Raw genomic sequence first — 13,294 nt, 5'->3', positions numbered from 1 at the left:
GGAACATCGAGATAGCCAGCAAAAACCTATATAATTATACCACATGTTCGTTTATCAAATGAGCTGTATTAAGTATCTAAAGTGGTTAATTAAACGTTATCAAGTAAAATGTCAAAGGTGATGAAAGTGTCCGCAGACATGCCTCCACCGAGCGCTGTCTTGCCTACAGGCTTATTTACAGTGGCTTGTTCCTGGCATCTGCGTCACGCGTGGGGGCGGTGTCTTGGGTCAGACTGGCCAATCAGAGTGCCGCAGTTGCTTGGCAGCAAGCGTGTGTCCATGCCTATATAAAATGGGCTGCATGAAAGCGACTGAACACACCTCAACACGCATCGACGCACGCACGCCGTCACAGGAGTTGACGAGTTTTTGAGTGGACTTTACAAGAAAGCGGCAGGAGCGCGTCTCTCTTAATTTGTTGGACTTTCATTTCTCACTGGAGCAATAGTTGTGACGTTGAGACATTGTCGTCAAGACCTTTCGATGCTCGTTCTCTGCTGACTCTTGACATTTGTTGAGACTGTTTCAATAAGAAGCCGGTAAGCTTACTTTCCCGACTTTATGTCCACAAAAATGGAACAACCTTTTTACCATGATGACTCTTTTCTGTCGGCTTACGGCCACTCAGACGCCGCCATGCACGACTACAAGCTGCTAAAGCAGAATATGAATTTGAACTTAACAGAGCCATATCGCAACCTGAAGTCGCACTTGAGGGTCGACACGGACCTCTACCAGGGTGGGCAGCAGGACGTTGGGACCCTGAAGCTAGCGTCACCGGAGCTCGAGAGGCTCATCATTCAGAACAGTAACGGTGTCATTACCACTCCCACCCCGGGGCAGTACTTCTACAATCGGAGCATCACTGATGAGCAGGAGGGCTTCGCCGAGGGCTTCGTAAAAGCCCTGGACGAGCTGCACAAAATGAATCAAATGCCTCACTCGGCGTCCTCCATCGGCGCCGGCGGAGTTACCACCTGCTCGCCAGCGGCCCCCAGCGTATTCGGCTCGGGACTGCAAGCCGAACCTCCCATCTACACGACGTTGAACGCCTACTGCCCGAACAGCGGCCTCTCTTCGTCCACCTCCAGCTACCCCACAGCCACCATCAGCTACTTGCCACCTCATCAGCAGAACCATGCGCAAACATCCGCGCACGGCGCTTTCCAGAACCCCCACCCGAGTTCTGGACTTCATCCGCAGCGACTAGTCGCTCTCAAAGAGGAGCCGCAAACCGTCCCGGACCTCCTGAGTAGCGATGGCTCGCCTCCCATGTCTCCAATCGACCTGGAGACCCAGGAGAGAATCAAGGCGGAGCGCAAGAGGCTGAGGAACCGACTTGCGGCGACCAAGTGCCGACGGCGCAAACTGGAGCGCATCGCCCGCCTGGAGGAGAAGGTGAAAGGGCTGAAAAGCGACAACGCGGGCCTATCCAACACAGCCTCGGTGCTGCGGGACCAGGTGGCCCAGCTCAAACAGAAAGTCCTGACCCACGTGAGCAGCGGCTGTCAACTGATGCTCACGAGCAAGATGGAGGCGTTTTAAATAGAGACTACTACAAAACAAGTGACTTTAAGGTGATAACACTGGAGTCAGGTTGTGCATACAGCGCCACAACAACATAAGGCAGCTAAGGGGCCTTTTCAGTTGTGTCTAAAATGTGCAAAAGACTTGTTGAAATGGTACTTGTGGATGCTGGACACCCCCGAAAGAACCATTCAGCACTCTTCAGCAGTGCAGCATTTGAAATGGGCAACCTCTGAGAGAATAAGATGCCCTTATCCTGGTTTCCCAATGGTGAAAATTGCTTACATAGGCCTTTGTATATTTGCCATTGATGATACTGCCGTCAAATGCTGCATATATTCTTTATGTAAGTTATTGTTGTTTGTCCCGGTTGATCCAGGCAAACTAACTGTGTCCAATGTTTACAATGTCCTGTTTTTTTAAACGTGTGACGTGTATTTAAGTAAAGAGTCTCAAAAAACATTATGGTCAATGTGTTGTTGTTTTTCTAAGTTGAAATATAGCAGTGCTGTGAAAACAAACAAGAACTCTGGCAGCAATTCTGATGTTTGTGTGGATTTGTTGCATGGCTTTTGTATTGATTTTCAACATTGCACACCAGGTGAGCCACCAAATGTTGCACTGTTATCCATGACCTGAATGGTTAAAGAGCATACATACATAAAACATAGTACGTTTTGCTTAGAGAAAAAAAGTTATTTAAGGCAGTGCATATAGAAAAAATATCATATCACTCCCAAACATGAATATCACAAAAAAACCTGAACACTGCAAGTCGTTTGTATTTACTAAAATGCCATTAAAATGGGCTTCTACTGTGCTGTTGTCAATATAAAAGTTTAAAATATCACCAAGTGCCTGCATCTCTTATAAGTAGGGGTGTAGCAATACACAATCTGGATTGATTTATAGCATGAATTGGTCGAAATGCATAACATCGATAAAGATTGTCATCTTTTAGATATGCTGTTATGTTAAAAAGAATGGCGTTCTTTCAAATATCTTAAATGTTTAAGTGACAAATTTTTCATATGTCTTTGTATTTTTTATTGCTTTAGGTGAAACATAACAGTTAAATGTCTACACGTTGTTTTAAAACGATGACATGCCCTTGACTGTGATATCACACATGATATCACTTTTCATACTTCTGTTGTGAATTGCCATTATTTTTCTCACATGTAAAAGTCCAATCTATTTGAACCTGGAGGCCTGGCAGAGATTGAATGTTCATTCACTCCCAGCCTTTCTAATTTAAATGGATTGGACGTCTATTGCCGTCAATGGCAGCCATGCAGTGAGATCAGTATCTGAATAATTGTATTCATTCAGATCATTAATGAGTGACAAGCCAAATTAAAAATTGAAACTATTATATTAAACGCCCTTTAAGTGTATGGTACAACACGACAACTATAAAGGCTACCAAATGCCAATGATTCACTATAAGGCAATTTTGGTTTACTGCTGTGATTGACACTGCTGTTAACCCCACTTGGGGTCAGTGCTAATCTCCAGCAGATGGGGGAAGTGACAGCAGCTATAGGAATGTCGGGGCTCTTGAACGTGTCTCACCACTTGGCAGGGCATCAGGCATGAGTGGGCGTCCGGATCCTACATGGAGCATCTGCGTGGATGCTTGGAGAAGCGCGAGCAGCCAAGTACGAGGACGATGGTATACGCGTCAGTGCACAAATATGCGCAGCAAAAAAATGGGGCTCAAAGGAAGATTATGTGGCGTGGTAGGGGGAAAGTCCCACGGATGAGTAATCACAACGCGTCTTGGGATAAATTAGGATAAAAACAACATAGACCTTCAATGAATAATCTGCTTTAGTGATGCTCATACACTGGAAGATAAGTGAAGCCAACAAAGTGTGCCAAAACGTCTTCAGCGACAGTTGGCCAGAAGTAGCTTTGCACATAAATTGACCCCGACCGGAGGGGGATTTCTGTCCCATTAGTCAATGGAAGGAAAAAAAGGCAAAGATGGATGGAGTAGTCTTTTATAGTTAATTAATTTATTCAGCGCCAGCCCAGGTATTCAGAGTATATGAGTTGTGGTATGCAACATCTTTAGCATTTGCATCCGAGAAGAAAGAATATTGTTTATGAATTAAAAAAACAACAACTGATGAGTAAACAAAAGCCAGTAATTCCAGAATATGACCAACACAAGTGTGGACTAGGCATGTGCCAGTTTGAGATTCTGACTGTATGATAAACTTAAACAAAAATATCAAGGTTTCACAGTATCACGGTATTGCAATTACAACTCTAAAATGTGGTGCTTTGAGATATCGAGGTATAAAAAAAATAAAATAAAAAAATAAAAATTCCCATTGAACTGGATTTTTATTTTTCAATACATATTAGAAAATTGGAACCTAAGTTTCAATACATATTAGAAAATTGGAACCTAAGTATAAGGTTAAGTTAAAATACATTAAAAAAAAAAAAAATAATTAAAAAAAAAAAAAAAAAATGGGGCCGTTTAGGTGAGCCTAAACCCACAGCCACAGCTCAACATTGTTACAATCAGAACAAAAATAATTGAATTATTTTGAATTATTCATAAAAAGCATGTGCGTATAACTCATTCTCAAAACACGGGAAAAAAAACACTTTTTACCACTGCAACACACACTAAACACGCTGGAGTCAACTCTCATAGCTGGTGGGAAACCTTCATGCCAGTGTTTACCAACCTTTAATTTTGTATAAACGCGAAATCATATTGGCGGTATTGCCTCTTCGAAAGCCACCCTCCGCAAACATGTTTTACATGTCAGTTGGCCCTCCTCTTCTAGCCGCGGCCGTCTGTAACTTTTCTGTAGCCGAAGTATTCCCAAACCAGAGATTTCATTTTCTTCGATGGGGGAAAAAAGCATGAGTTTCACCTCCTTCAGCCATCGTGTAGCACATGTTGTCCGTTCTCCGCTCTCCTCGTATGTTTATTTCATCGCGCTAGAGTTTCTTGTCACTTTACTAACGTCACGTCCGCCCGTCGCTGATTGGTCCACTACGCTGTTTGTTTGCTGTCGCTTGCTACGCCCTGGAAATTTGATCCGCGGAACGGTTGCAGGCAAATGCCCCCCAGCTCCCCCATAATCTCTGCATATGAGCACAAACTACACTTTTTACAGCACAAACAAGCACAAAAGTAGTACAAATGGTTGGCATATTTTTTACATAAATTTGCGTCTGATGTGGGGGCCAACTTCACGGGGGTGGCGTTCAGAATATTTTGGGTCATGTAGGCCACACTTGTATAGAAAATATTAATATTGTGGTCGGTATGACCCAAAAGGTGATGTCCCTATATGTGGATGTCTTTTTTTTTTTTTTTATATATATATATGAAGGGTTAAATACTTTAAAGTGTTGTCTTTCACATGAAGGTAGTTTAGGTGTTGTTTTGTCAGTTAGTTTGGACTTTTACAGCCGTCAATGGCAGCCAAACAGTAAACAAAACAACAGACAAAAACTTCACCCTCAACTTGTTTTGAAGGGGAAGCTTTTAGAACACATTTAAATATTCCCTTCCATCAATAACAAGTGTGTTATTTTTGTCACTCCTGTGGAAACAGAACGCCCACACTTCTCTTTTCTCAAATTTTTTCCCCATTTTCGTAAAAAAGACGTATAAAGGATGTGGGTAGACACTCTGACCAATTTCGTCACGCAATTATTTAGAAATAGGTCACCATCAAGCAGACTGATTGCGATCATAAACATTCCACGATTTTGTTCTACTTGAGGCGTTCCCGCCTCTGTGGTGTCGTCTCAGTCTACGCACAAGTCGCTGTTAGTACGTAATAATAACGTGCAGTGAAAAGAAGACGACAAAAACAAACAAGCCAATTAAAGCCTTACTGGCACTCTCTGCATGCCTCGGCCCACAACCCACACTCAGTGTGTGGGAACATCTGTGATGTGAACAGTGACGTCTGAAGAGCTCTGGGTGGGTTTTAGTTTCCTTTCGGCGAGTCTTCTCCTCTCCCCTCCTCCCACAGACACGCAGACCCGGCTGTTGCCTACTGTACAAACAGACATAGCACTGTGATAGTAACCACTAATATTAAATCATTCACTGCCATTGATAGTGATGGACATAAACCCATTTCAACTGTGATTGCTGGCATTGACTGATCATGTTTCACTGCCATTGACTGCAATGGACGCCAATGAGTTAATCATAAAGTAGATTTTGAACCTGTTTATCCTGGTTCAATTTACAATTCCTTGTGTTTTGATATTACCTATTTCTTAAAATTTGAAAGGGAAGTGACTATTTTTGGTCATTTAAGAAAAATCAACGTGGATATACAGATATACAGAAGAAAGAATATTGTTTATGAATTAAAAAAAAAAACTGATGAGTAAACAAAAGCCAGTAATTCCAGAATATGACCAACACAAGTGTGGACTAGGCATGTGCCAGTTTGAGATTCTGACTGTATGATAAACTTAAACAAAAATATCAAGGTTTCACAGTATCACGGTATTGCAATTACAACTCTAAAATGTGGTGCTTTGAGATATCGAGGTATAAAAAAAATGTTTTTTTTAAATTCCCATTGAACTGGATTTTTATTTTTCAATACATATTAGAAAATTGGAACCTAAGTTTCAATACATATTAGAAAATCGGAACCTAAGTATAAGGTTAAGTTAAAATACATTAAAAAGAAATTTAAAAAAACAAAAAAAAAACAAATGGGGCCGTTTAGGTGAGCCTAAACCCACAGCCACAGCTCAACATTGTTACAATCAGAACAAAAATAATTGAATTATTTTGAATTATTCATAAAAAGCATATGCGTATAACTCATTCTCAAAACACGGGAAAAAAAACACTTTTTACCACTGCAATACATATTAAACACGCTGGAGTTAACTCTCATAGCTGGTGGGAAACCTTCATGCCAGTGTTTACCAACCTTTAATTTTGTATAAACGCGAAATCATATTGGCGGTATTGCCCCCTCGAAAGTCACCCTCCGCAAACATGTTTTTACATGTCAGTTGGCCCTCCTCTTCTAGCCGCGGCCGTCCGTAACTTTTCTGTAGCCGAAGTATTCCCAAACCAGATATTTCATTTTCTTCGATGGGGGAAAAAAGCATGAGTTTCACCTCTTTCAGCCATCGTGTAGCACAGCTGACTCACTGACACTGCGCAACAACCGGTGGGGGAAGGTTGAGCCTTGTAGCTGCAAGAGAGGGATTTCTCCCGGTATTTTTTGAAAAGCTCTGGGTGGGTTTTAGTTTCCTTTCGGCGAGTCTTCTCCTCTCCCCTCCTCCCACAGACACGCAGACCCGGCTGTTGCCTACTGTACAAACAGACATAGCACTGTGATAGTAACCACAAATATTAAATCATTCACTGCCATTGATAGTGATAGACATAAACCCATTTCAACTGTGATTGCTGGCATTGACTGATCATGTTTCACTGCCATTGACTGCAATGGACGCCAATGAGTTAATCATAAAGTAGATTTTGAACCTGTTTATACTGGTTCAATTTACAATTCCCTGTGTTTTGATATTACCTATTTCTTAAAACTTGAAAGGGAAGTGACTATTTTTGGTCATTTAATAAAAATCAACGTGGATATACAGACTTTATTTATACTTTAAAAACATATTCTTATGATTATCAATATTTTAATATATTCTTCATGAATAAATAAAATGATAAATTAATGACATTTTAAGCCAATAATAATAAAATCAAAATGAATTAAAGAGTACTATAGTCTGGTTATAACTTACAATAACATGCTAAAAAAAGATTTTTTTAAGTACCATAGGGCCATCTTCGGTAACGTTCACACTTTATACGGTGCTGGCCAAAAGTATTGACACCCCTGCGATTCTGTCAGATAATGCTAAATTTATCCAAGAAAATGATTGCAATTACAAATGCTTTGGTAGTAATATCTTAATTTATTTTGCTTGCAATGAAAAAACACAAAAGAGTATGAGGGGACGGGGGGGTGGGGTGGGGAGTCATTATCATTGTACACAAAACTCCAAAAATGGGCCGGACAAAAGTATTGGCACCCTTTGAAAAATCATGTGATGCTGCTCTCATTCGTGTAATTAACAGCACCTCTTACTTACCTGTGGCACATAATAGGTGGTGGCAATAACTAAATCACACTTGCAGCCAGTTAAAATGGATTAAAGTTTACTCAATCTCTGCCTTGTGTCCTTGTGTGTACCACATTGAGCATGGAGAAAAGAAAGAAGACCAAAGAACAGTCTGACGACTTGAGGAGTAAAATTGTGAGGAAGCATGGGCAATCTCAAGGCTGCAAGTCCATCTCCAATAACCTGAATGTTCCTGTGTCTACCGTGCGCAGTGTCATCAATAAGTGTTAAAGCCCGTGGCACTGTGGCCAACCTCCCTAGATGTGGACGGAAAAGAAAAATTGACAAGATATTTCAAAGAAATATTGGATATATATTGAGTAATAATAATATTGAGAAATATTGGATATAATGGTGGATAAAGAACCTCGACTAACATCTAAACAAGTTCAAGCTGTCCTGCAGTCCGAGGGTACAACTGATTAAACCCGTACTCCCCGTCGGGGTCTGAATGAAAAGCAGTTGGCCAAAGAAGAACGTTCTAAAATTCCAGCAGAGCATTGTAAGAATCCGGTTGATGTATACCCGAAGAGGTTGTTCGCAGTTATTTTGTCTAAAGGTTGTGCTATCAAGTATTAGGCTGATGGTGCCAATACTTTTGTCCTGCCCATTTTTGCAGTTTTGTGTAAAATGAAAATGTTTTTTTTTTTTTTTTTCCCATTCTCTTTTGTGTTTTTTCATTGCAAGCAAAATAAATGAAAATATACTACCAAATCATTTGTAATTGCAATCATTTTCTGGGAGCATTTTCTTGAGCATTATTTGACAGAATTGCAAGGGTGCCAATACTTTTGGCCAGCACTGTAGGGCAGTCATTTAATAAGGCATTAGATGTCCAATACTGACTGCATGGGCTGGCATTTAATCATCATATTTTAGTCCCATTGAGGTCCAATCCATTTTCATAGAATGTAACTCATTTCCCACCACTAAGAATATTAGACATTTAAACTGGGAGTACTGACTGTGAATGCTCATCTTTTATTGCCATTGACGGCGTTCCACCCATCCCAGTCAAAATTAATTGGACGTCTAGCGCCGTCAATGGCAACCAATGAATAAATTGACAAAGGCTTAAAGTTATATAACAAGGTGCAGTAGCTATACTCAAATAGGACGATTATAGTAAAATGACACTGCAGAGATGACAAATTTCTAGTATGAACACTCACACTACATATTGTATTGGCTTTGAACCAGTGTATATTATTTGAAACGTGCCCACGTCTGAATGTGCAATGCCGTGTTATTTGTAGCCCACTGTATTGTGGCCCAGAAAAAAAAAAGCCTGCCATTTTTGCATAGCCTTCAAAAGAATGAAGCACGTGTGGGGGTATACTGCTCTCTAGCGGATTTAAATAAAATGTACAACCCCGCATGCAAGATTTTTTTTTTTTTTTTTTTTTTTTTTTTTGTAATTTACCGGCGGGGACAATTATATGTCTGATTATGACAGATATCAGTATCATGTATATACATATTTTCCCTTTTCAGCTTTTAGGACATTTCTTGACAGATTGTTTGAAATATGTAAAACTTGTTCCTGTGCCCAAAATGCACCTTCCCACCAAGTTTGACAACCGTGAAATTCAGTCTCCGAATTATAGTATAAATGAATTTGATGTGGTTCTAGTGGCCCACTTTTTCCTGCAAACGCATTCCAGTCTTATTAGTTTGTGAATGAAACACTGTTCCATCTCTCTTTAGGTCACCCCACAGTTCTGCCATTTCAATTCAGGTCAGAGCTTTAGCTGGCTGCCATGGCATCCAAATTCAGTCAGCGGCTCCAGATGAAGCCAAACCTTTCATGTATTCTCTCTGTTATTCTGCTACTGAAAAATAAAATTGCTCTTCATTCTCAGCATAGCTAGAATAGATCTTTCTGGGGCTGCTCTGAATTCCCTTCACTAGGCCACATAATGCAGAGTAGTTAACTTTAAACGAAAGATCTCTGGGATTCGGTTAATGGCACCTAGTTTGGCTGATCTGTGCAGGTAGTATGTCTATAGTTGTAAATCCATGACCAAAAAAGTTAGATGCAGACAATCCATTATTTATCTAACGAATATTTACTCAATTCTAATTAAGTGTCGGATATACCTTTCATCAATTTAATATCTTACAGACCAGTTAAGATCATGGGATTTGGTGAATATACAAAATACAGTGGTATGAAAAAGTATCTGAAGCTTTTGGAATTTCTCAAATTGCTGCATAAAATCACCATCAAATGTGATCTGATCTTTTTCAAAATCACACAGATGTAAAAACAGTGTCTGATTTAACTAAAACCACCCAAATATCTATAGGTTTTCATATTTTAATGAGGATAGCATGCAAACAATGAGAGAAGGGGGGATAAGTAAGTGAACCCTCTGCCCAAGGAGACTAAGGCCATGTCTACACCTAGCACGGTTTTTTAAAACCGAGGATCCTGCCGCGAAAAAATACTTGTGTCCACACCTGCACGTTTGTAAAAAAAAAAAAAAAAAAAATATTAATAATAATTAATTAAAAAAAACTTCCACAGCCAACCACTTTCATTCATTTTGAAGTACATTACAACAATAAAATATTTGTCCATAATAACATTCTTCAATAAGAGTCACAGCAATAACTAAAAAAAAAAAAAAAAAAAAAAAAAAAAAACGGAAGCAAAAAAGCGCCTATTTTACTCGAAATGTAAACATTGGTCTCATGTGTGACGTGTGGACAAAGTTTGTCGCAGCCAGTGACGTTTCCTGTTAAATCTTCGGTAATCAGTGTCCACATGATGGCGCCAAAAATGCAGAATTCGCACTTCTCCACTTTCCCCGTCGTTCTTAAGAACCCTGGTTTAAATGTGCGTGTGCGTGTGCGTGTGGATGATAGGCCAAACCGTAGAAAAATGTCTTCTTTTTGCCAAATATCCTGCTAAGTGTGGACATGGCCTAAAAGAGCAATTGAAGCCAATTTTTACCAAACAATTTAAGTCAGGTATGTGCCCAATCACTGATGAGTGGTTTAAAGTTGCCCTGCCCCCTATAAAACACACACCTGGTAAGAATTGTCTTGATGAGAAACATTGCCTGATGTACATCATGGCTCGGTCAAAAGAGTTGTCTGAAGCCCTGTGATCAAGGATTGTTGATTTGCATAAAGCTGGGAAAGGATACAACACCATCTCTAAAAGTCCGGATGTTCATCAATCGTCAGTCAGAGAAGCTGTCTACAAACGGAGAGAGTTTGGCATTATTGCTTGTAGGGATGGGAAAACCATCTCTAAAAGTCTGGATCAGAGGTTGCGCTAGACATTATCGTTGTCTGTCATTTTGACTGACAGGGTCATAAAAATCCGGTCATAATCTATTTTTACCCGTCACTTAAATTTTTAAAATGATAATGATGTCATATTCAATAGTATTTAGTTGTCATTCATTTTTAATTAATATTGTAACTCTTGCTTGGCGGCGAAAAATTAGACACGGAAGTCGTGGTATTTTTCTCCCTCTTTTTACTCTGCTTACCGCCAACAACACCAACAAAACAACAACTCCACCCCCAAAGAAAAAGAGGCAACTATAAAGACCCCAATCACCAACATCACACAATGATCTTAATTGTGGTTGTCAGCCCAAAATCTCCTAAATATATATTAAATGCATCTTACCAGATATAAAATGACTACTACATAGTCTGTGGTGATCGTTTGGTGCCCAGATTTCTTGTCGAATTACAGCAGTCCATCTCGCTCTCCTCTTCAGGTCTCTCAGAATACGGTAGAACTTCAAGTCTCTCTGTCTGTCTTCTCTGTTACTGCAACCAACCGCCACACACGCCTTTACCATTTTGATTATTAATGTTAACGAGCAGAAAAACACGCCGTAATAGGAGGCATGTACGTAGCGGTAATGTGTAAACATGACAAGCTGACGGACAATATGGCGGCTCCAGTCAGCGGGGGCGGAGTTGAGACGTCATGTGATTGGGGTCTATACGCAGGCGGCAATCTAGTCCACCAATTGGATGACGCGCTGGCACACCGGGTGCACCAATAAGAACCTCGCGTTGATGTGTCAATCACGGTGCCGCCGCCAGACCCCGGTGACGCTACAATATTCTGACAGAATAGCCAACGACGTCATGCATTAAGAGAGACAATAGCTAATTCATATGCTCACTCGCCACCCTGTGGTCTGGGGTGTGAATTGCAACCTGTCAAAATGATGGACGGACTTCAGTTTTTTCCGTCACTGTTTTAAAAAACCGGTCAACGACGGAAAATATTCGGTTAACGCGACCCCTGGTCTGGATGTTCATCAATCGACAGTCAGAGAAGCAGTCTACAAATGGAGAAAGTTTGGCACTGTTGCTTCTCTCCTAAGGAGTGGCCGTCCACCAAAGATGATGCTAAGAGTTCAGCACAGGATAATCAGAGAGGTAAAAAGGAGCCTATAGTGGCTGCTAAAGACTTACAGAAATCACTGGCATAGTCCAACATCTCTGTGCACACATCAACTATATGTAAAACTATGGCCAACAATGGTGTTCATTGGAAGACTTCACGGAGGAAGCCACTGCTATATTAAAAAAAAAAAAAAAAAAAAAAAAAAAAAAAACCTTGCCAGTTTAATGTTTGCAAAAAGGCACTTGGACACTCCACAGAAGTTTTGGCAAAATATTTTGTGGACTGATGAAATCAAAGTTGAATTGTTTGGGAGTAACACAAAACGTCATGTGTGGAGGAAAAATGGAGCAGCTCACCAATATCAACAACTCATCCCCACCGTGAAGCATGGTGGAGGGAGCACCACGATTTGGGAGTGTTTTTCTGCATCAGGGCCTGGACGACTTGCAATCAATAATGGAAGAATGAGTTCAAAAGTTTATCAGGATGTGTTTTGCAGGAAAATCTGAGGCCATCTGTCAGACAGTTGAAGCTAAAAAGAGGATGAATGCTGCAACAAGTCAATGATCCAAAACACAGAAGTAAATCAACTTCAAAATGGTTTCAGAAGAACAAAATACACGTTATGGAGTGGCCAAGTCAAAGTCCAGATTTGAAACTAATTGAAATGCTTTGGCATGACCTAAAAACAGCGATTCATGCCAGAGATCCCAAGAATCTGACTGAACTACATCAGTTTTGTAGAGAAGAATGAGCCAAGATAAGTCCTGATCGGTGTGCCAGACTGATCTGCCGCTACAAGGAAGCGTCTGGTTGAAGTTATTGTTGCCAAAGAGGAGGGGGGGGGGGGGGGGGCACAAAATATTAAATGTGATGGTTCGCTTGATTGTTTGCATACTATCCTCATCAAAATATGAAATCCTATAAAGGTTCGGGTGGTTTTAGTTAAAGTAGACACTGTTTTTTTTTTATCTGTGTGATTTTGACAATGATTAGATCACATTTGATGGTGATTTTATGCAGAAATGTGAGAAATTCCAAAAGCTTCAGATATTTTTTCATACCACTCAGTCAATTGATGATAAAAGCACTATCTGCAGTAATATATCTTGATCTATCTTAATCATTGAATCATTCCCTTTTTCTTTTACATGATTTTGTTTTAGTGTCTATGAAAAATTATACCTAATAGAAATATTAAGAAAAGAATAAAAATCAGAA

The 13,294-nt window shown here is 40.3% G+C and overlaps 1 protein-coding gene across 2 annotated transcripts; it reads left to right on the top strand.

Annotated features, from left to right (window-relative positions):
- The first annotated feature begins 310 nt into the window (after window positions 1-310).
- On the top strand, window positions 311-3,204 carry junbb (JunB proto-oncogene, AP-1 transcription factor subunit b). 2 transcript variants are annotated; one of them, XM_057860529.1, is made up of 2 exons: window positions 311-539; window positions 629-3,204. In XM_057860529.1, the coding sequence occupies exon 2, from the start codon at window positions 637-639 to the stop codon at window positions 1,543-1,545; it is 909 nt and encodes a 302-aa protein (XP_057716512.1). In that variant the 5' UTR covers window positions 311-539; window positions 629-636; the 3' UTR covers window positions 1,546-3,204. The 2 variants fall into 2 exon arrangements, with proteins under 2 accessions (XP_057716512.1, XP_057716511.1); XM_057860528.1 differs by having other exon boundaries at window positions 311-3,193.
- The last annotated feature ends 10,090 nt before the right edge of the window (window positions 3,205-13,294 follow it).

This window comes from Corythoichthys intestinalis, chromosome 16 (genome assembly GCF_030265065.1).
Source record: "Corythoichthys intestinalis isolate RoL2023-P3 chromosome 16, ASM3026506v1, whole genome shotgun sequence".
Classification (NCBI taxonomy): Eukaryota; Metazoa; Chordata; class Actinopteri; order Syngnathiformes; family Syngnathidae; genus Corythoichthys; species Corythoichthys intestinalis.
This window is presented reverse-complemented; position numbering and strand designations above follow the sequence as displayed.